We start from the raw sequence: 26051 nt of genomic DNA, 5'->3' as shown, positions 1-26051 counted from the left end.
AGATCGGTGAATCTCGAAAGTCGCTGTGTACGGGTGAAGGAGTGGTCCGCTGCAGCAGATCATGTTCATATCCAATAAATTACACACACACACACACACACACACACATATATATAAAAGGATACGTTCGCGTATGTATATGTTTAATGATATTAATAATAATAATAATAATAATAATCTGTGGCAGATTCACCTCACCTTATCAATACTGCCCATCGAAACCAGCATCGGCATTATTTTATAGGTGTGTGAGTATGTGTAACTTGAATCATAACCATTTAAAATAAATACGGTAGTTATTATCCGGAGATTTTCATCTTCGCAACAAATGACACGCGGAGGGGGCCCGGCCGGTGTACCGGGATCACGGGAAGGTGGTCGGGTTGGCATCAAACTTTCAGATAGAACGAACGCGTCGTATGTGTGTCATTTTTATTTTATTTTTATTCATTATTATGCAAATTAATGGGATTTTAGACATTGCACAAGTAGATAAGGTGTATAGGTATATAATAAACGCCAAGTATTCAATAAAAATGAAGAAGAAGAAGAAGATCAATAATATACATAAATACCTGGCTTAAACAAACGTTTGCAGGACCATTAAAGTTTGTGATGGGTTAGGTCTTGTTTTTATTTTAATCGAGTTTTCGAACGGAGGTTACATTATCTTCGTGATAATAAAATATAAAATCTCGCGGATGAGTTTTTGTAACAGTTTAGCGTCATAAATAATGGTATATAACTATTAATTATATACGAAAACTGACTTGGATAATTTTAAGGATGCGGAGATTCTATAATTTCGCAATTGAAAAACACATTAATAACGTATGCAAATAATCGTTCGAGACGTTTATTTTTTTTTATTTAATTTAATAAAACACGAATTAAACGCGCGATAGTATAAAAATACGTATCGCGTTTTTGATCTCTCATTCTCATCGGGTTTTTCGAATCAGTAGAAATAATGTACAATGAACACAAACGATGGCGTAGCGTATTGCCGTATATATTTATAAATTTATAATTATATAAAATATATTTGGTACTGAAATTCTGTAGCATTATGTATGTATATGGCATATGCGTTGACATCGTCGCTGAACGCGGAAATTATTATAAGCTCTACACGTGCCTAATAACATATTATTATGTAATATAGTTTTATTTAATAAGTATATCGTATGCACATGTTATACTGTAATAACAATGCGCATATTTATTGAATCGTCGGCGGTTGTACACATTTTCAATCGAATTTATCATGTTTGCAGATGAGTCAGCTATGTCGTGTGTGCGGAGAACCAGCCGCCGGTTTTCATTTCGGAGCGTTTACGTGTGAAGGATGCAAGGTAATATTATCGTATTTTGTTCAATTACGATTTATACATATACCATATAATAATACTAATTTAATAATTAATAATAAAGTAATAAAAGACCGCTGTGGGTAGATATAATATGGGCACCTACAATATTATTAACTCGACTCAAAATCGACCGTGCGCTATTATAAAATGTATATTATACGTATACGCATTACATCGATAACCCCGCACGACCAATATTACCATTCGATATCCGTCTCGGACAGCGTCGTGTATCGACCGTTTTGTACACCGCAACGTTATAATACCCGCACACTATATTATGTATAATACATTCGCCAAAGTTTAATTAATTTACGTTTATATAGGCTGCCACAGCGACGAACAGCTGACCTTACCCGTTCGGTGCAATATAATATAATATCGTGTGTGAATCAATCTGGCCGGGATGAGAAATCCATTATGTCGATGACCAAAACCGTGTAATTATACATGATATTAGGTAGGTTACCCATTATTATTACGCGTTATATTATTATAACCGAATTTCCGATGGAAATACACAGTTTCGCGTGAGTCAAACGAATCGCGGTCGACGACGAACGATTCTTATTTAACCCTTCGCCTCGAAGTCGATGTCTCAACTTATAAAATATATAATTGTAATATGCAACTCAGACACATACCTTCTTACTGATATTTTTAATATAACGCCATTTTATTTTTTATCGTAAGTAATAATACTCAATAATACTGCAGGCTATATCTGTAAGTTAGGTCATCAATAAGTTAGAACTGTACATAGGGGAAAAAATAAAATACAAATTTTAAAATCGCTAAAAACGTAGTATGGTATTTTTTATAGTTAATTAATTAATTTCGGTTCTGGTTCCGGTTTAAGGACGCCTCCAGCTATCCGTCATTTAATTTGATTGATTCTGTTTGAAATTTTGGTTTTTAAAATGTTTACAATAAAAGACCTAGGTATATAGTATTATTTTAGTTCTATTTTTACATAATATAGGTATTTACTATTAAGGTCCCACAAATCCTGGTTCAAAATGTTAAAAAATAAAATAAAAAGTAGCAATTATCACGAATACCCACGACCCACCAAACACCATCACCGCTGGTGCTGCGGCGGTGATTTAAGAATATAATAATAATAATAACCGCATGCCCGTGTATAATCACGTCACCAAAGTTTTATGCGGCACGTATGACAGCATATTTTTTTGCACAAATAGGGTCATAAAAAAATTGCGCGTCAACCGTTTAATTAAAAAAAAAAAATTTTGTAACGAACGAATGTATCGTCCGGGTGGCTGCGAAATATAACGCGCGACACATTACGCGGGCACGATAGAACTAATCGAAATCCCATCACCGTCATATTGTGCGCATAATATTATTGTTGCGTTCGCGGACAAATGCGTTTGTCGTGTGTGTATTATACTTTTAGTTTTATCCATAATGTGTCACGTTAGATATAAATTATAATGATATCCGTCACGATGAACTATTAAAACGACAAGGTAACACGTTGTCGTTCACGGTTGTTTTCTTTTTTTAATTTGAAATCGAAGAAGAAGAAGAAGAAGAGTTAAAAGCGCATTCATCACACACACACACACACACACACACACACACACACACACACACACACATACACATACATACACACACATAGACTTCACATTGATCGAACATCACGAGCCTATTAGATCGTTCGATGTTAAAATAATAATACTAATATTATTATTGTATTACGGAGGGAATATTTCACAATCCGCGAACAATTAATAACGCGCTTACACGAATGAGGCACGGCGCAAAATGTTTAACGATCATAGATAATAATAATAATAATATGAGACTCACCCGTTCGACAACGCGGTTAATTTATGGTTTTGTATCTCTTACTCTTTCTCTGCCCAAGTCCGAGGCAATATAATTCGCTGATGCGTCGAATGAATAATATTTAAAAGACACTTTACACGATCTGTTCGATCGTTGTGCAACTACAATATTATTATAATAGTTTATATTTTATAGCAAGAGGTTTATAATACTTATTACATACGTCTTCATACATAGCGCGCGTTGCACCACAATTATTATAATATATTTTAATAACATTACGTACATTATTATGTTTTTTACCGTTTATCAGCGCTCGACCGATTGAATCGTTGTGGTGCTTTGGTCTGCAGAAATGGGAGGGGTAGTTTGTCGTTAAATGTTGTTTTTCATTTAAGTTTCCCTCAGATATCGCCATCGCATCGTGCCATAGCTGGTTGTGCGAGGATTTCAATAAACACATTTAGCTGGCTTGTCACGCAGTATTATTTCGTTCGTTGTATTGATAATAATAATAACAATAATAATAATAATAATAATAATTTTGATAATACTGCAGTCGACTGAACTCTCCTAATGCGGATTGCATCACTCCATTTCTAACAACATTGAAAACTTTTTTATCCGGTGTGTTGGTGCGATTATAGGTACTTATACAATATAATATTATACCTATATACACCAATACACCTCGATAGTAGGTATTTAGTTATTGCCGGATAAATCGACATTTATATTTAAATACAATATACATCTTCAAAAATGACGATTATCATACCACATTGCAATTGTGGTTATGTAATAATTCCTATTTCACACGCCCTCCATCTACCCACCGGTTAATTTGGGAGGAAAAAAAACGTAGTAGTTATACCTGTGTTTTATATCCTCTCGGAGTATTTCAAAGTCATATTGCAGGCCGCACCGATACAATACATAAATAAGTGCTTCCAGGAATCTCAATATAATAATACGCTCGTCTCCAATTACTGCGTCCGAACGGAAACCTATATTTTATTTTTTCTATAAGCGATTGACTCGGAGAAACAGACATTGGTGCAATATTAGATACGCAGCGACTCGCATAGGTCTTATATAAATTGTGATTTTCGACTACGTGAATTTACATAGGTCTAATAGACTGTCAATTTTTGTTAACTCGTTACGGCGAAGATTCGTTTTTATTCTATATACCTAATAAATATATATATATATATATATATACATGGTAGACCTCCGCCATGATCGCGGCACGTTGAAAATAGTTAGGAATATGATTAATGATTGTTCGGATCGGTCATCGTTTCTCTATAAAAATGATAATTTCCTATGATGATGGTCGGAAAAGGATTTATAATTTATATCATTTCAAGATAAACTGCGACGTTAAACGTGCAATAACTGTTTGTATACAATGCACGCATGTTTAAGAAGGTAATGTAGCTGTCGGTGGGAACGGTTCAATCGTCATCGTCATTCGTTTTCGTCGTCACCGTCATCATCGAGACCATACCAGATTATATTTTATAGTAATTTAAAAGTTAGAAGCGTGCCGAGTGCTGACAATGTAATATAGGTATACAGTATACAATATATTATACAATGTTGTTCAATATTTCTTATAGGTATATCTACTTTGTATTACTATTTATATTAACAATATTATAGTCACACATAAATCACAGGAGACTATAGACGCGCGAGATATAATTTAATCTAATAGATTTATAGTGAATTCATCTGATAATAAATAATGAAATAATAATTGTGATTTGTTCAATTTCGTTATTTATTCGAAAAAAAAATGTCAGAAACACTTAATGTTTTATAATATATTGTTTCAATTACTCGAAGTAAATTATTATAAGTCGTTTTGGGGTTGAAATAAAATATCACTATTCATTTTGTCAACCGTGTTAGAGAGAATAATATTATATTGGTTTTATTGAATGTGGGCTTACCAAAGAAAAAAATTATCCATTTGAATTCTTAAAAACAAGAGTGCATTACAAGTTGTGTATTTTTTTTTAACCAAAATCAAAAATATTTAAATTTTTACTAGAACAAATTAAAAACGAGTGGAAAGTAGGTAATTGATGTGCTAAGTCATTGTAGTGTATGTATAAACAACTTGAATTTAATGATAAATATTTGCATATTAAAAACAATTTTGAGCGACTATGGTTTGTCGGTCTTTAAATAATAAATTACTGAGTGTATTTTAGAACATATTTATGTTGCTATTTCAGTAAATTATTTTACATTAGTAATAAGGCAAATCGAATTATTTTTTTCGGAAAACATCGCATTTATTATAATTTGATTTATTATTATTGTTATTTACTTTTCAGGCGATACTGCTTCCGTAGCACGGTATGAATAATACCGTAAAATTAATCTTAACATTTTGAAATTGTCATTATGTATGAAAAATATAATAGTATACGTAAAAGTTTTGAGTCCTCACGATTTAACAATATGTTTGAAATACAGCAAAATGATTAAAATTGTTATATTATGCTTCGTTAAAATAATAACAATTTCATTTAAATTTTAACTTTGAATATCCATAAAAAAAATTATGTTCAAATTTTTTTCTAATCTAAGCTTTTTGATCGAGTGCAATTGTTTTAATGACATTTATTGAAAAAAAAAATCAAAAAATTTCATATGTCTCAGGAAAAGTAAAAATATTTTGATAACTATACCGTGTATAGGAAATGCGGCTGTTATAAATTTACGATCTGATTACGTGTGAAACTTCCTGTTTCTCGTTCTATGTTCGTTATTAAGTAACATACCTATATATTACATACTGAGAATACTTTTCACTGTAGACCTGTTAAACACCAAATAAGTTCACTTTCCTACCTTGAGATATAATGCGATAGATACAATCGTATATGCACTTTTAGTATTCCAAACAGCTGGTGACGACGGACACAAAAATAATCGAAAAACATATATGTTTCAGTCATTTTTCGGCCGGACCTACAACAATCTGAGCTCGATATCGGAGTGCAAGAACAACGGCGAGTGCGTGATCAACAAGAAGAACAGGACGTCGTGCAAGGCCTGCCGGCTGCGCAAATGTCTGGTGGTGGGCATGTCCAAGAGCGGGTCCCGGTACGGCCGGCGGTCCAACTGGTTCAAGATCCATTGCCTGCTCCAGGAACAGCAGCAGCAGCACCACCACCAGCAGCAGCACCAACAGCAACACCCGCACCAGCAGCAACACCAACAACACGCGCACCAGCAACAACAACACCGGCAGTCCGCGGGCCTGCATTTTCAGCATCAACAACAGCAGCAGTCGGCGGCGGCGGCCGGTTGCAGAGTGTCGCTGGACCGGGGCCGCACGCCGCCGCTTTCGCTTCCGCCGCTGTGGGCGGACGTCAAACACCACCTGCGCCTGGACGCGGACAACAACAACTCCGTGGCCGGTGACCTGAACAAAGAGTGCATCGGAGCCGGCGTCCGTGTTTATCGCCGCGGCCGCGGTCCGTCGGTAGCGCGTCCGACCGAACTGCTGCGTGGCCGCCGTTCTTCTCGGCGTTTCTTCCCGCCGCGCGCCGTCTTTCTGGCCTGCAGCAGCAGCAAGCAGCAACAGCAGCAACCAAGCAGCAGCAGCAGCGACAACAACAACAGTCGCCGCACCCGACGACGACGACGCCGCGCCGCGACCGCAGATGGTCACCGTCGCGAGTCCGTCGTACAGGTCGCCTGATCGGACGACGAGAGACAGACCGCGCGGACGACCACCTGGACGGGCCGCCGTCTTCCAGCGCTGGCCGTGCCGCGACTTGCCGCCGGTCCAGGGTCGCCGATGGATCCTGTCCGTGACCGCGGCCGCCGTCGCCCTCGGCCGCCGTCATTCGGTTTCCGTCGCTCGTCCGTACGTCGGCGCGCGGTCGCCGCCACAGCCGGACCGGTCGCGCTCGGCGCCGGCGGCGCGCGCAGGCGGATAAACGGTCGGCGAGACTTTGCTGGCACTCGCGCGACCGGACGTCCGGCTCGGACGACGATGCGCGGCGACCGGCGCGCCGGCGGCCGCGACCGAACGACGAATCGGCCGGACGGCCGGAAACGCGCCTCTGGACTTGACGCGCACCGTAGACGAAACATTACTAATATATATATTTGTCGTGCATTACGTGATAAACATGTTTTAGGTGTTTCTTTGCTTCTCATTCTCTCTATATATATATATTTATATTTTCCAGCGTTCATTTGTATTATTTTAATCGACAATTGTCGGCTAAAGATGCGCGCGGCATATATAGTATATCATCATTATTTCTACACATATTATATTATTAATATATTATTTATTATATATATATATAATATACAGTTATATATATAGTGTTATTGTTTGGTGTATCGATTGTGTTGCTGTAAACAAATTGACTAAACAATGCTGTAACTGATATGAGTATACGTGATAGGCTACTGACTCGACGTCTGCGTTTTTTTCCATACCGCTGATCCATATCTCCCAGAGATCACCAACGATGAGCTACTTTGTTTTTGTTTTATCAAGGGAGAAGGTATCAAATCTTAGATACGTTATCTGAAGAATATCAAATAAATAATTTTTATAATAATTCTTCCCTCGTCAGGCACATAAGTTCATCACAAGTGATCCCGCCGTTCCTATAATATCAGTGATATTTAGTTTCTTTGTTACATACATGCATTATGTTTACGTAAGATAAAATAATCTTGACGGAAGTAATGGATGCAGAGTACCGATGCCCGTTTTAAAATAGCTAATATATACTGACATTGTGTTTTAATCAAAGTTCAGTGACTGAAACTTATTTAACCTCATCAAAGTCTAAATATAATGATTGAGTACTGTAATACCTATTTTAATGTAAACGCAATTTACAACCTTAAAGAATGTCAAAATAAAGATAAGCGTTCGATTATTCGTTTGTCGTACATCAAAATAGTGACTATTATTATTAGCTGAAAATGGAGGTAAGGCTGTGTAATAGTATTTTATATACCACTTGATCTCGATGCAAAAGACATCTTGTACTTATTTCGAATGACCATTACCCGAGTGGGAACGGCGTAAATAATAATAAATAAGTATTTTTAATCAAAGAAAAATAATATTGTTTGGAAGAATATAATAAAAATACCAAGACGTGGGATCATGAGTATTTAGGTATATAGTCGAAGCAAATGTTTAGATTTGTATTTGTTTGTTCAACTTTACTTTTTAGTTTACATTACCGCAGGAAATTTACAAATAAATGACGCACAACAATTATCTGTAAGAACCATTAAATGAAAACGAAGTTTCAATTGATTTTTCAGCTGTCTCGTTCACAAATGGTGAGGATGTATAAGCAATCCTGCGTATAGCGTGATCATAGAAAATTATAACGCCAACGGATCGCCGTCCAAACTGTTAAATGTTATTATATACATACCAGGAGTTCAGATTTTACGCGAGTGTGTACACAAGTCCAGCATTATTATACCATAATGATCGAAACAACAATTTTATTTAGTGAACAATGGGCGGTCCTGCGCATCGTTATTCCGAGCCAACCAAACAGGCTGGGCGCATGTAAACTACCGACGACCTTTTAACTTTTTCATGAACTCCACCGGTACGTTTTTACTGAAAAATGTAAACTCCAAGTATATTTTTACCTGAAAATGTAAACTCCACTGAGTATGTTTTAAATTGTAAACAAGTCAATCTGATTAATAAGTTTACATAATGTGTGATTATCATTATATTTTATTAAGTATATAATTATTAATAATAATTAACAATAATTAAAAATCATAAAATCAAATATCAATAATAGAAAATTGAAAATATATAATTATTAATAATAATTAATAATAATTTAAAAATCATAAAATTGAATAAAATTTATTATTATATATATTATATTTAGATACTTATATTTTTACACAATATTAAAATAAATGATAATAATAATTAAGTGATCAATAGTCTCGATGTTTATACACAGTAAAATAAATGAATAAAAATAATTAATCAAAGAAAATTTAGTTTTAAAAATTTGGTTTTAAAATTAAGTTTAAATTGTTTGATAATGTTTAGATAATATTTGAAGATTGTATACTGGTAATATTGTTTGCTTAAATGACGAAAAATACGTATCAGGAGTTTTACATTTTCAGGTAAAAATGTATCGGTGGAATTTATACGTTATAAATCCAACTCAAAATCAACTCATACCTGTAAATCGGTGAGTTTAATAACGTTCCAGTCCTTTCCTAAACGCTTGTTTAAAAATGAAAACATTTTCAAGAAAAATATTGGCTCTGGGGTGCACTTCGCGTTTGGTATAGGATTACGATGGGATGTATCGGATTCGCACGTAAAACCATTAAAACCATTAGTGAGACAGACTTGGTTGCGGGATCACCTCTACACCCACACACACACACACACAAACAAACACACATACTACACACACAAGCACATTGTTTTTTATTAACATAGATTACGTCGTCGGTGCCGTGTCCATTTTGTAATGCGAACGGTAGCACAAACGTTGCGGTTACGACACGTGTGCCGAAGTCAATTGTTGGCGTAGGTAGCAGTCTATACGAGCCATTTGTTTACAATAAAAGTCTAAACACCGTCGTAACGCGTACTCGGTAATGGTTATGAAATCCGAAATCGACCGGTGTAATACAACTCGCTGCAGTGTATAGGAACGGCAGTGGCTTTCGTGTCCGGGGCGAAACGTGATGTTTCTGTTTTACGTGTGTAAAACGACAAACCGACGTGTAAAATCGGCCGAGGTACCTACGTAGGTATAATTACGAGGACGTTATCGTACATAATAATGTTTATGTCGGCTCATTATTTATTTGTCCAATAAATTATATCGTATCGTACGTGCGCAATAAAATGTTAGCAGTTCTCGCAAAATCATAAATGAAGATAATATTGTTCGAAAGTCGGGTGAAAAGTAATTTTCATGTGGTTGTGCACGCGTGCATAATTGTGTGTATGTTAAATAGGCGCACGCCGTAATTACGTATTATTCATCGTCGTAATCTCACAACGCGCCGTCCGCTGGAAAGGTTCCCAGAAAAGTCGGAAAACCATATAATATACGTACGCATGATATAATAACGATATAATGGTCGTATATTATGTGCGCGTTTAATAATAATTGACGTCCTATGGATAATACCTGAGTGTTGTTAATTAAATTAAACACTTATAACGTAGTAGTAAGTCATTTTTGTGTGATTTACGATCGGACAGTTAAACATATTATGTGAACACGTAATATAAAAAGAAAAATGATTAATATTATGTAATGTGTAACGACTTGAATAATGTCGAATCAAATATACCGCATTATCGCGGGTGAATAATTATTATAGAAATCAGTTTATCGACGACGTCTGCCGACTTTTCGACAATAACGACTACAGTACAACACCATTGTAGGTAATATTTTGGGTATGTACCTATAAAAATACAAGGTCCGCTAAACACATCATCCGTATAAAACTAGTCTTAAAATACTATAAGATATGATATTATCATTGTCATGTCCACCGCTAGTAGCCTGTACTGAATTTTCTTTTTTCTTTTAGAGAGGACCATCTGAATAATTAACAAAAACTTAGTTATATTTCTTGTTTTATAATCATTTGTCTCTAGTTTTTATTTGTGTGTATACAATCATTAAAATGCAACTTAATGCGGTAACTATATACTATATATATATATATACATATATTATGTACATCGGTTATCAACAGTAGCATATGTATTATGTACTATTATTATGTGTAAACACCGTATGAAAGCATTTGTGACATTTTTGTAACTGGTTATTGCGACTAATAAATACCTAACAGGTACACATGGCGATGATCACTCGATTTGTTATGTTTTTAATCGTAAATTTACCTATACATAACTATACATAATCAGTGAATCAAATACGGACGCTCCTTATAAATAAAAACGATTTACTTAAAATATTGTATTAACTAACGCATAAACTAAAGCTGGTTGTAAGCCACTTGTTTTTACTTGTTTTAAAATATTTTACATGTGTTCGTTTACTTTGTTACGTCTGAAAATAAACATTTCTTTATTAAATTATTATTACTATTTTCGTGTTTGTTTATACACGTTAAATAATTAATAAATATAAATTACTTATTTAAATCTCCGAGATTTCTTTGCAGTGTATATTTAATATTTAAACTGCCCATTTGTTCGTGTCATAAATGCTCAGTGCAGTCCGATGAGTGATAACAGAGATAATCGTGCTCGTTTCAGTGTATTTCTACGAAAAAACGTATCGGTGACTTCAGACTGCAGTCAATAAAAATAATGGAAATTCGAAGAAAATTTACTTTTTACTGATTAAGTATAATTTATAATTGCTAATGCGATACGTCTTAAAAATTGTATGTATCAAAATAATACAAATATTTTAATTCTACTAAAATAATATGCTATATAGACCATAAGGTCCTCGAACAACTTAAAGTTGGCTCTGGTGACGACCGATCAACAAATCTTGTGGCCAAGACGTAGCTGATCGTTTCGTGAGAGACGAATTTTACACAATGGCTTGAATAATAATGAGTAATGACCCATAAGTGTCGAAAAATCGTCAACTCGACTGCGCGACTTATCTGACCCGTAAGCATTGAACATGACGTTATCACGATATTATACCTACATAAAGTCGAGGCGTACAATGTGCCATATTATTACGCACGAAAATATTTCTCATTACGATTAGTCCATGGAAGTATGGAATACGCATCAATAATGTTCTACGGAATAGCATTGAGAAATCAAACAATCAAAGTAAGTCTGAAAACCAGAATGATTTACCGAATGGTTTAACAATCTATATCCCGGCACAGACTAACCATTAACTATCCCCGCACACTAACACTAACCGCTAACGGACCGCGGACGGTTGACGTTTGACGTTTGAAGTCATATAATAATACGATTAACCCAAGCCCAACGCGTATAAATTATTATTGTGATCGCTATTCTGCGTACAGCGTATACAATAATAATAATGTAATAAACGTTCACATGGTCATAAATATTATGTATAGGTACATAGGTACGCGGTACGTTTTCAAAAACGACAATATTACGGAGGTAACCACGGTCGGCTGATTTTCTATGAATATCTTCAATTTTATCTGCTGGTTCGTAACGCACGATAATATTAAGTCTTATTTTACTTTTAATTACACGACTACACTTTGACGGTAACGATACGATAATACCTACACGTGAATGTAGTTGTGTTGCGTGGGCGTTCTGTTTGACAATGCCAAGATTATATTTATTTTTTTCACGAAAACATCCGTTTTCAATAATTAATTAAAATTAATCGTTTGCGTTCGTTCGACCTTCATTCCGAGCGTAACAAATCGTACAAAAACAATAAATAATATTTATATTTTATTATTACAACCGAATTATTCCTATATCAGTCGATTATACAGATACAGAGATATTATATTATATCAGTAATCTGCAGTTGAGTTAGGTTATTGTACGTATGACATTGTTTGTCGTGATCACCGTTAGATTGAAATCAAAAACATTTTTTTGTAACAACCAAATATTGTATGCGTTCGAAATCATAATTCACATTATTATTACAAGTATAGTATTATGATCTAGAAATGTCTTGAGTTTAAGCGGCTGGCATAGAACGTACTAGGTACCCAAAATAATAACAGGCAGCACACTTTTGGTAGTATAATACGGTCTGTGTATAATATGCTTTGCAGATCTTTTATCGTTTACTGCTTGCTTTTTTTTGTCGTAACAGGCGTAATATTGAATCCAATCATTTTTCTGTTTAAATATCTTCAATGACAAACACAGACTGGTACCTACTCGGTTAAAAATATACCCGTATTAAATATCATAATTAAATAATATAACACGCGATATTTTAGTAATTTTTTTTTTAACCGTTTCATTTAACATGACTTTTATATTGTAATTACTTAATTTACATTGTTCTCTGTTTGATCTTGGTCATCATAATGCATTAAGCCATTTTTCCTGTTCATTACTCGTAATATTAATCTATTGTTTAATATTATACATTTATACCCTAAGGCTTGGGCTATTGGTAGTTATCAGATTCTCTACTGCTAACGATTAAAAAAGAAAAAAGTACTGTTTATCATATATATTTAAAGTAAATTGAACGGTTAAACATTTAATAACAATATTTTATATTAGTTTTATTTGTATGTTAATATATTATCTTTAGTCGGTATTTTTTTCTTTCGATAAAATATGTCCAATTTGTATTCATGGTAAAATGATTCTTAGTAAAATTATTTTTTTTTTTTAATAAATAAATTTGATTATAAAAATCCGTTTTTCCAAAAAAGTGTATCATATGACCATGTTGGCGATGTTTTCTACCTGTGCTGAGCCCATGTTAGATGGGATTTTATGCTATCTGAGGTCGCTTTAGTATATTGGTAGCATTCTATTGCTATACATGTTTAACTATTTTTTTTAACGCCGCGAGTTGTGCCACTGAAGAGGTTCCACTTTGGTAATTGAATGTCTATGTGTTGTGTATGTACTACTGAACTAACCAGAGACAGCTTATTATATTTTTTTTTTCATTAGACTCAGATTAGACCAGTCATCAAATTGTATTTTTGATTTCCTTGAGTTTCGTCTGTTGTCTCAACTAGTTCTGTGTTTGTTATTTTGTATTACGTTTTTATTATTTAGGTTTTGATTTCGGAGTCATATTTGATCTTTAGAAGTTATTGTTTGCGTGTGTCATTTCTATTGCTAACTAATCTGCCTCACCGTTTTATTTTTATATTATAACATTTATAATTTATAATTAAATACTTGTATAAATACTCGATGTCTCGATGTAACATATATTATTATGTATATTAGTATATTATTAAACTAAAGACAGGTTTAAAATTATTATGTTTTTTTTTTCTAACTGTAATCATCAAATTATACATTTGTACATTTTTGGTTAAATTACTATTTAATTGGTTTTCGCATTGTTGACATTTTTTAAAATTGGTTTTAATTCAAAAACAAATTTTATTTGTTTCAATATCGTCTTAAAAATTTAAAAGTAAAATTAATTTTTAATAGTTTTGGTTATTATCTCAGTATATTTAACAACTATATTCGTCGTTATATATATGTAGGTACAGAAAGTTGGCTTGATTTTTTCGAGTTATAACTTAAAATCTAAGCCTTAGATGCTCCACTACCAATCTACAAATAATATATCTAAACAGTAAATTTGAAAACATTTCGTACTATTTAAGTACACGAAAACTTTCTAGACAAATTGTGTGTACACATCATATATTAGTATATTACATTTATTAAATATTTAAATATAATAGAATATATGCGTAAAATCAACGGAATTTCGAGTAACACAAAAATTTTAAAAAATAATAAGAGAAAGTGATAAGTCTATCGTGGTCGCGGGGGAATGGCCAGTTAAATATATGATACCCAGAAGAGTCGTAGGACCCTATAGATATATTTAACCGTTGCTGGGAGTAGAGATGAATTAAAGGATCGTAAATATATTTAAATAACCACGGACTCAATGACAGTCATTATTAGTCTATAATTGATAGAAAACTTATAACATAGTACTCACATATGGTGTGATCTTCATATAATAAAAGGCTTTGTCGTAGTCCTACGGAGTCGTCCTTAAGTCGATGGTCTGATGTGAACCGCCTTCCTAATAATACTTCATGTGTGTTGGCCATAGGCCTTATGATTATATGTGTGGGTGTGTGTGTTAATATTAATGTATCGGTCAGCATTTAATCGTACATAAAATAAGATTCATATGAATAGGTGTATACATAGGTGCCATGCAACAACATATTATTTATAGGTATATTTATAATTGTTACAATAATTTTTTTTTTTTTTAATTTTCGTAAAGATTTTATTCGTATAAAAAGTCAAGTTGCAATAATGAAATATTACAATTTATGAATTATAATATATTATTGTTATTAAATACGCCAATTTATAATAAGTTTGTGGACAGCGCTGGACACTGCGGAACACTTATCATTTTATTTCAATTCGTTCTGTTATTCGGCACTAATGTATATTACACATAGGTAGGTATAGGTACATCATCGGATGTTTTTCATATATTATTTTATATGTTTAAATTATTTATGTACTTCCGATCGTTCGTTTATACGTGATTTTCATTTATATTTTACGACTGGCGACGTCCCGTATAATATAACGAGGATAATAATATATATATATATATATGTATATAGTGCCGTCTATATGTTATGAAATATTATGCTTTTGCATTTGACGTTATTTTTTCCCGTGCTTCGTCTGACGTCAATTAAACCGAAAAAACGCACAATAAAATATGATATATAATGTGTTATATTTATACTACATTATACGATATTCCAGACACCCTACGAATTTGTGACACACACACATTTAACATAATAATCATAACTCAACAGCGCGCGGCCGTCCACGAACCTATATCATTCGGTGGGATTATCTCTCGGCTCCGTATGTATATTTTTTATTATTAATACAACGGACGCAATATACCAAACACCTACGCTGCCGCCCGCAACTCCTCTCGCAATCAATTATTGATTTCCGCCGAAGCTCGTAAAACACGCAAAGCACGTTTGTTATAATAGCTACCCAACGCAAATGGACTACGTGTGAGCAAACAGCAGATAGGTACCTGTACGCGTGTGTGTACCTATATAATGTAACTTGGTTGTCCGTCGCGTCACTCATGATTCATGAACGAAACCCATCAATAACGCTATTATTATACGCTTTTTTGCGTTCGCGTTCGCGTAGCTAATGCCGTGAGTAGAAATTAAATTAAAACAAAACTAAAAAAAAAAAAAAAAAATAAAACCCTGTGTGTACAGACAGCGTATAACCTATTAACATTATTAATCGTACACAATATATTAATATAAATATTTCAGTATATAATATTATCTATACCGTAATGATATGTACATAATATATGCCGCCCTTAATTGGTCGGCGTTTCCGTTTTGAATGAACGACACGACGTGAAATCGGTTAGATTCCCGAAAAAAAAAAAATAAATAAAAATTAATTTCTACTCGCCGAATTCGTATTATCATACGAATAATATATTAGTATTATTATGAAGTATCGCGTTGATTTACAAATCGTTGCGTATTATATTATAGCTAGTGTGTATACCTATGCGTGCACGAGGCGGTGGTGATAGATGTGAAAGGAAATTAGTTTCTCGATCGTTTATACCCCGCGTGTGTGCCTTACAGCCCGTTCAGAATTAATAACGAACGCACAATGTGGCGTTAAAAAAAAAAAAAAAAATGGTCGAGATGAGAAAAAAAAAATTGATGAAGAAAAAGCGGCGGGTTCGTCGTATATTTGCATACGGTAATAACAGAATCGGACCTCCTGGGTGCGCGACCCGATTCATCAACCGGTATTGTTCCGTTTCGACCGAGCTGTGTGTAATGCGTTATAATAATATATGATAACACGTGCGTTTACCTATAACCTGCCTACATAATATATTACTATTCTCTGTATAAGATATTATAATATGTGTCGTCATGTTCTTGCGATTTTATGTGAAAACTTTGAAGATTTGATTTTGTAATTTGTACCCGTAGGAGACTTAACTATAGTACAATATTATATTGTGCGACTAATACAATATATATATATATTCATGTATGTGTGTGGTGCGTGTGCAGAATATAAGATTAGGATTAAGAATAATTTAGAATAAGCATACTGCAGGATTTAATCTAAATCAACTACTTGAACGTATAATAAATGGTTGACTGCTCGAGCAACCAGCATTTTCTTCTAGAAGAGACGGGCGGCTATTAACGCGCTTAACTATACTCTTAAGCTTAACTATAACATTGAAGAAGATGAGCTGTGATGAGTTACTTACCGTGTATAATAGTATTTAAGTGCAAGAGTATCTTAAGAGTTAAAAAAAAAAAAAAAAAAAAAATACATACAATTAACATCGATATTAGTGAATATAATGATATACCTACACATTATTTTGAAATTATTACATGCACATATTTTTTTTAGGTATAACATCATATTATGCAATATTCGAATTATTACTCGTACAAGTGTGAGTACTTTAATTGACACAGATAATTATGTTATAACTTCAAAAATCTTGTTTACCAGGGAAATTGATAAGAAGAAATTTCAGGAGGAGTACAATAATTTAAAGAAAACCTAAATATTTTTCCAGTGAAAGTATAACGTCCAGTGCAGAATATAATACATACACATTTCTCAAATTCGAAAATATATAATGATTGGGCTAAGACAGTTGTTTTTGTGCAGGCGACAATCGTTTAGACTTGGTAATTGTTATGATGACGCGGGTAGACAAAATCGGAATGAAGCGCGCTGTGATTTTACTTTTACTACTTGACGAGGCTATTATTGCCCATGCCGAAAATAGTGATGTGTATACGACTAAATAGAATCACCTGAGCAACTCAAATGGAAAATGGAAATTCATAAATTTCAATTTCCTACTAACATATCGCATTAATTTACGCGTGTGCTGGACGACGGTAAATTGTGCAGTGTGACTATTGACGCTGTAGACTTGAGTAGTGCGGGGAAGGATTGTGATCATATCATTCAAACGCATATCATAATAAACAGTATAGAATAATACACGTTACATAGATATGCGTACAGGACACGACTGCAGAGACCGTGTTGACGAGACTGCGCGAGTGTGTTTAAAAAAACATTATTTAAAGAGAGAGAGAGGAAAATCTTGTTTTTTTTTTCATCATACGCCGAGTGAATTTTAAACACTTTATCACGGGACGATTATATTAATTACGTGGCAAATTGAACGAGTTTCCGGCCGTACGCGTAGGTGGCCGCGAATATAGCAATTACTCGTTTGTTCGCATAAACAAACGTGAAAGATTTACAGCGATTTCAGTAAATTATTCTTGTGTATACGTATATATATATATATACATGTACGTGTGTACAATGTACATATTATATATTATAATACCTATAGTCGAGATGAAAAGTGCAATGCGATCTAATCGATTGGCGAGTGTATGATGATGTATTACATGTGTAGTACAGGTATTATATTATTATACCTATACACACGAAGAAAAATATCGCTCGTTCGATTTTTTCCCCTCGGTTCGCAAACTGTTCAAACCGTTGTGTATTTACAAAATGCATTAAACCATAAAACTAATAAGATAAATAAATACTATTTCATTCTAGACGCGGAACAAAATTATTCCATTTCGCGAAATCGAATTTAACACGTATACATATTTTAATAATGTTATTTATAAAATATAAAATATATGCAATTGCAGGTACAGTAGGTAGAGTAGAGACGTATTTATCATGGAAAAAAATTAAATGTTCAGCGAGATGATTAATTTTACTTGTTCATTAAAAACAATATATGTATATATATATTCTGCTTTTTAATTCCTATATATTTTAAGGCAATGCTATTATTTAATTTTGCAAAAACGAGGTTTTGGTTATGCGTAACTTGATTTATTTGTACCAATATATTTGTTTAGCATGATATGAAATCCGGGTAATACGAAAAGATTATAGGAGAGTTGAGTGGAATCAACTGAGTGGAATACTGGTTTAAGTGCCTTTAAAATATTTTGATATCGATGGAAATTTCGTCGCATTGGAAAAATAAAACTGAGTGGGAACTTGGCTTCCTATTCAAAAATTATAAACATTTCTGAGAAAAAACTGTTAGCTGAAGTCCTTTAACATAATTAAGCCGGTTAGTAAGTTCGGTAAGTTCGGTGCTAATGTAATGTTGTCTCGAAAATACACGTTGCGGAAATTATAACGATCCTGTCCTGTCAAATTTATCAATTTAGATTTTTTTTTTAATTTATACCTACAAGGTAATAAAGCTATAAATGTTTACAATATTAACCTATTTACGTATGTATATACATTAAACATATTATTACACACATAGTTTAATATTTTGTATTTTTACAGTTTTTTTTGTTGGTTTTTTTTTAATCAACATTCAGGTTTCAATTTAAATTCAATTAATAAAAAATCTGAATCGGATACCATCACACCAGACGGAGGACGTGTAACGTCTTCCAAGAAAAACCAAGGAAACCGCGTTCCGGTCGTGTTTTTAAATTTCTCGCAATTAAATAGTGGATTGAACGGTAATAATAATAATATACCGCTTAAGGTTCGGCCATAATTATTATTTATATTAATAACGCACAGACCACTAACTATATTATTTTCATGGCGTCAGTATTGATCGGTTGGCACTATGACGATTTTTATACAGGTACTATATTTTTTTTTTTTTAAAACGGTATCCGGGACGCGGTTTGTCTCGACACAAACCGCAAACATTAAATTAAAATATCGTATAATAATATTATGTATAATACACGATTGTGGACTTGACTTACCTATATTTAATGTAATAGCAATGATTATTTATAAATTATAATTTACAATCAATGATAATAATACATATATATATATGTGTGTGTGTGTGTGTGTGTGTGTGTGTGTGTGTGTACCTACCCATACACCCGCCGATGTCATTATAATCATTCGACAGCCCATCGTTTATAGAAATTACTATAATAATGCATAGGTGCCCGTAATGTGTCCTCTGTACTTTTCGCAGTACCTACACTCGCGTTTATTACGATTTAGCCGCAGTCCTCAATAATTGCTGTAACACATATTATTATAATTATATGAACCTATAATGTTTCATAATAATACGGTGTGCGGCGCTATGGACGTACCCACGTAAAATGTTTTTTTGTTACAAGTAAGTTCCATTGCTTTACGGCACGTCAGGAAAACTAATTTTTTTCCACTTCAAATACGTCACTCATTGCTTCACGATTGTCTGTACACTCCATACGCCTTCGTTATTACAATATACCTGCGATGTTCCACGACGTTCAATATACGATATGCGATCATTACAACCTAAGTCCTAAACGATATGGGTGCTCGTCGACAAGATACAGTAAAGTTATTAACAGGCGCGAGGATTTTGTCGTCGCATATTGTGATGAATTATTCGAGTCACAACTCATAATGTTGTGATTCTACTGCACGAACACACACGGTATATTATAAATACAATTATTAGATCTTGAAATTTATCGGGGGGGGGGGAAGTAATTTGAATGGCGCACTCGTATAAATTATATTTTCAATAAAACCACGTAAATAAATCACCGTCGGATTACTTAAAAAGTAATTTCGTTCCGGTATCTCGTTACTTAAGTTAATAGTTGTTAGCCAACACTGCTGCAGTATATTATATTATTATACTCGCGTGTATAACGCGCATCTCGTGCAATATATTAAACGACGTTTGCCATAAATAAACCCAATAAAATATGTCCACACGTCGTTCGCGCGGCGTGCCCAAAATATTAGGTACCTAGGTATTCACATCCGTCGGCATAGCTCGTCGGCTCGTGAGTATAGTATAGGCGCGCTATTGATATTTTAATATTTGTGGATGTTTTATGTTATTACACGCACTGGCAATATTATTATATTATGTGTTTGTCCAGTACTACGAACGCTCGAAACAGAAATGCGCTATTATGATATATATATATATATATATATATAATATATATGCACTTGGCGTGCCTCCTCGTACTCCGCTGCCAACGTCTACTCGAGTATAGAGTATATTATGTGTTATATATTATAATATATAAATTTCGTGTATTTAAAAAACGCTCGTAAAACACACACGACGGCCGCCGTAGTATTGGTAGTAATATATCGTGTATACTAAAGACTTAATCGATATGTCGCTGTAAAATCGATCGGCGATTATTATACCTATATAATGCTCGTAATAACGGGTCCTGCGTTGTAAATAATATATATATATATATATATATATGTGTGTGTGTAAGCGTAATATCCGTATATACCGGTTTATTTAATTTATAGTGACGCCGTCGTAACAGCTCAAGTACGAATTGCGCTCGAATGATGAATTTTTTTTTTTAAATATATTATATGCGTGTCAATGTGTCGACCATAACAGGTATATAGTTATAGGTTTAGCGATAGAGAGTAAAAAAAAAAAAAACCACTTTTATTCATTTGTATTGGAATAAAATCAATTTAAGCGTTCAAAAATATTATGATTGTAATACGTTATAATATCGTATATTATAATAGCGTTATAAATATGTTTATATGTAGATGAACCGTTTAAAATAATATATTCGCCTGAAATTCGATCGAAAAATCTCGTGCTGTAATATTCCATTTAAAATTAGGTATCTATACGTCCTATACGACTATACCATGTTATAATATCTGGAAACACACTTTGAGCTGCAACTTTAAAAAATAGATTTTTTAAAGTGACGTCCTTGTACAATACATCAATTTCACTAGAAATACACGTTTTAAATATTAATACTTAATAGTTAAAGTAAAAATTATTAGCAATCGAAAATATTTACTCGACCTTTTTGTTTTCATATCTTGGATTAGTTGTCGCAAATTGCCTCATAAAATGGATTACGATTATTTTTTTTTTATTTCTTGTATAAATGGGTGCAGTTTTCGTTATGTCACCTATCTGGCAGCGTAAAATAATAATAATCGTTAAAATTAAATTTTATTATATTCATAAAATTAAAATAATAGTTCTTTGGTTTTCAAAAGCTGGTCGAAAATACCTATTCACTATCTTTATTCGCGTTTTTGGCGCCTAACAAGGATATTAACCAACAGTCGCAAGCAAAAACGGTTAAAGATCGAAATCACTGCCGAGATTTATTATAGACCACTCATGTTGTATTGTCGTGAGCTACTCTTAACAGTCGTTTATTATACATTTATACGTAATATCAAACGTATATTATACTATATTATATTATTATTTATTAAACTGTATGTACACAATATAAATATAAATTATAAAATATTAAATCTTTATAATCACATGGCGTACACTGATATACAGGGCTTAGAGTTGAACAAAATGGTAATGAGAGGTATGTGATTTGTATTTTATTTTGAGCATTCCTCGTGTTCCATCATTAAGCGATAGGTAAGATAGGTTAATCATTGATTCTTAGAACATTCGTTTTTTTTTTAATATCAACACTGTCAATACAAACTCAAATTATATTATCCTAAAGGAAAATCATAAAACATTTTTCAATTTCGCCTCAGTTGATGATCATAATCATTTTTAAGTGCACTTACTGCAGTATAAACGACGGCGGTAGATCAACACTGAGATTCAAATTGAGAGTTAATGTTTGTCACACGGGCTATTTGAGCGAATGGCGAAAATATTTTTCTTATCAAACTGAAAAACGTATAAAATAACAATTATAATGATATTATATATAATAATAATAATAATGATCTAATTTTTAAAATAATTTTTTTTTTTAATAGGAGCGGAGAAGTTATTTTGATCAAACGTCGAGGTCACGGCGTACCTACTAGTAAATACTACTAACAAATACTAATTTTAATCAAATTCTTTACAAAGCATAATCAAAGGTAGATATAAGAAAATTGCTGAGTCTTACTGCGTGTTCTCCTCTTAAGCCTCCGTTTAGTATACATACATACACGTGCGCGGACGATATAAATAAATGTTCACTTATACCGTACACGTACATTTGTTGTGCATTAGAAAATAACCAATAATATTATATCTTTAATCTTTATATTATTTCACACTGTGAATTGATAATGTTCTGATACCAATTCATCCTCACGCTTGGGTGTTATCGTAGTACAATACGATAATACAAATAATTGCATTGTTTGAGTAGTACCTTTATAAATGTATACATTTTTTTTTTTTTTTTGATAAAAATTGTGCTGGTTATTAAGTGGCGATGAATACATTTTTTTTCCACGAACATATAATATATTATATTATTACAATCAGTAGTCCATTACTCATTTTTGTTCGGAAATCTCGTAAACGTTCTCGCTTCTCCGTAGGTACGCAGCTCTTAGCAGTATAATTATAATATTATTTTTACAGCGCCTTTCATGTGAACTGTGAGTAGGTGTGGATACTAGTTACCCATAATAATGATAATAATAAGGCAAATAGCTAAAAAAGATACGACGCATAATAAACCAAATACCGCAGCAGAATAATAATACATAGTACGCGCTGCACTTGTGCATTCGTACTAAAATATTATATCTGTGCGACTGTGCGTATAAACTAGCAGTAGAAGGACAGTATAGTCATCGCTTCGTGCGGTCTTCCGGACGGAAACGACTATAACATTCCATCGGAAGCACTTTTATATTACACTGCAATATAATTCTATTACACTCACACAGTCACGCCATTAGACGCGTTGGCAGAGCGAACGATTCTTAAATGTTTCGCCGTTTCGGTTACAATAGTAGGTACATAGAGAAATCATTGGGCTTTTCTTTACACAATTCTTTTCGTATTTAGTGCCGTGTTTTTCGATACAATCGTTTTTGGGGTTACAGGGCAAGATCTAGCTTACAATTTTTGGGACCAAGTACCTACATATGGTTTGATAATAACACCGTACCACGTATCTATATCCGATTATCCATAATAATATGATATAATAAAATCAATAAATTTACCCTTATCTTACGTACCCACGCTCTTATTAATTTAATATAATCGTAAATCACGTATGTTCTCAGTCGTGTGTTAGATCAACTATCGGTTCCGTACAAGCGAAATATATTATATTAAAAGTGAATTTTAAACTAAGTCTACCAAAGTCGTGTTGTTATTTAATACAAATCATTTTTGTCCACACAACATAAATAATATAACATCTCCTCAAATTTCGATTGCGTTTATTCTCGGGATGTCAACTGATCGCGCGTAGGTATGGAATGGGATAACGATCGGACCGTCGATATTGTGTCTGTCGCAGAGCACGCGGAACCGGCTACCTAGTAATAATTGACGTATATTATAATTTTATATGATTAAAATTTATGATGCTATTTTGTGGGGTCGTTTAAACATATGCGAGCCAGGTGATCAGACTCTGCAGGGTTTCGGTTATAGTATTATGAAATATGAAATATTTAATACTATTTTCACATTCTCATGAAATGCAATATAGCATCCAAATGTTTTGTGTTTTACGAAATCGATTTTCGAATAATTATACGCTAATTATTTAAGTACCGACTAAATATTTGAGGATGCAAAATATCATTATGTTTGAACGAATTGAAAAATATCTTATAATGTATCTCGTTCATTCTTTAACTCGACGAGTATATGCGTATAAATACACAATGTTTAACACGATCGTTATAATATAGCACGATGTGCTTACCTAGCTACGACAGGGATAACTTATATGTTAGGAAGAGAACTAAATCTATGTTATATCAAATTACGTATATTTAACGTGGTCTCGAAAAAGCTTCACAGAGAGACAGTTACACGAGTCTTGCAGTCGGTATGTGGTAGTTGTACAGCTATACATACTAATCGTAATCGTTTTTTACACATGTCTATACTCAAGGTTAATATACATATTTTACATAATAAACCAATTTAAAACGATTTTCATTACTGTACCATTACCATATATATAGATACAGTTTATAAAGCTATATAATGGATAGTATTATTAGATTTTTTTTTTTTTTTTGTTCATGGCGCGTATTGAGTTTAAATAAAAATAATAAATTTGTCATTAGTTATTTTTGTCTGCGCGGTCTTAATGATGACCACCTATTCGATAACTCTGGCACCTGAATAGGCATATTTTACGAGTGGCATGCAGATAACCGCTCGACGGGACATAATAATTTAGCTCGTCTTATATTTTTTTTTTTTTTAAGAAAAATTTAAAAATAGTTTTTCATTACGTATGAAAATTAAAACGCGTATATAAGTTTAATAGTTAATTTAATCAATACCATTCACACGGGCTTAAATTTTTAATTCTGGCGTATATTTTGTGTAATATATTACACTACGCGGGTAATATAAAATCGTGATTTATGAGTGAATTAAATGACACTACGGCTTTTAACACTACAAAAAATTACATTTATTCACACAGATTTGATATAATCATTATTTTTTAATGTATATTTCATGCCAACAAAAACTTCTCAAAAATAATATTATTTTAGAAGTATTCAATATTGCATAATAATAAACTAAATACTTTATTGTATGTTTTACACGTTTTATCAAATGAATAATATTATTATATAACTTTGAGGTATTTAAGTTTAAGATATTACATTCAACAACTAGATATAATTTAATGATTTTCACAGTTTTTCCTGTTTTTTAACAATTAATGTACGGATTAGTTCGATTCGTTCTAAAAGATTTTATCGGGACTCAGAAGTCAGTCCTGCAGGAAATCGGCGCAGACACTGCAGGTGTGTGCTTATCACTGTTTATTTATTTACTTTTAGTCCACAACCGTAATACAAATCGACACAATAATCTCTTTATAATATTCTGGGCCATATCCGATGTGTGTTTTGTATTAGATAAATAGGTAGGTTTACTATTAGGTACTTGTATTATAAACTTTTTTGTTTGCGCGTTTCGGGGTGTGTCAGTCGTGTACAATCGGAACGATATTATAATGTCATATTATCGGCGACCGGTTTGCGGTTGTGTTTGTTCTGAAATATGTCATTCATCGCGCGTAGACATGGATATTTATACATAAATATAT

At 33.2% G+C, this 26051-nt stretch overlaps 1 protein-coding gene across 1 annotated transcript in view; it reads left to right on the top strand.

The window, feature by feature from the left end:
- LOC112603456 (zygotic gap protein knirps-like) overlaps positions 1-26051 on the top strand; it is a 48596-nt gene that overhangs the window by 9025 nt on the left and 13520 nt on the right. The window contains exons 2-3 of the mRNA XM_025352012.1: positions 1278-1355; positions 6166-6670. Of these exons, the coding sequence (XP_025207797.1) occupies positions 1278-1355; positions 6166-6670 (583 nt within the window). The remainder of the gene's footprint in view (positions 1-1277; positions 1356-6165; positions 6671-26051) is intronic.

Source organism: Melanaphis sacchari, unplaced genomic scaffold (genome assembly GCF_002803265.2).
Source record: "Melanaphis sacchari strain LSU unplaced genomic scaffold, SCAv2.0 Contig108_pilon_pilon, whole genome shotgun sequence".
Taxonomy (NCBI): domain Eukaryota; kingdom Metazoa; phylum Arthropoda; class Insecta; order Hemiptera; family Aphididae; genus Melanaphis; species Melanaphis sacchari.
The sequence above is the reverse complement of the archived record's forward strand: the minus strand, read 5'-3'. Positions and strand labels throughout refer to the sequence as shown.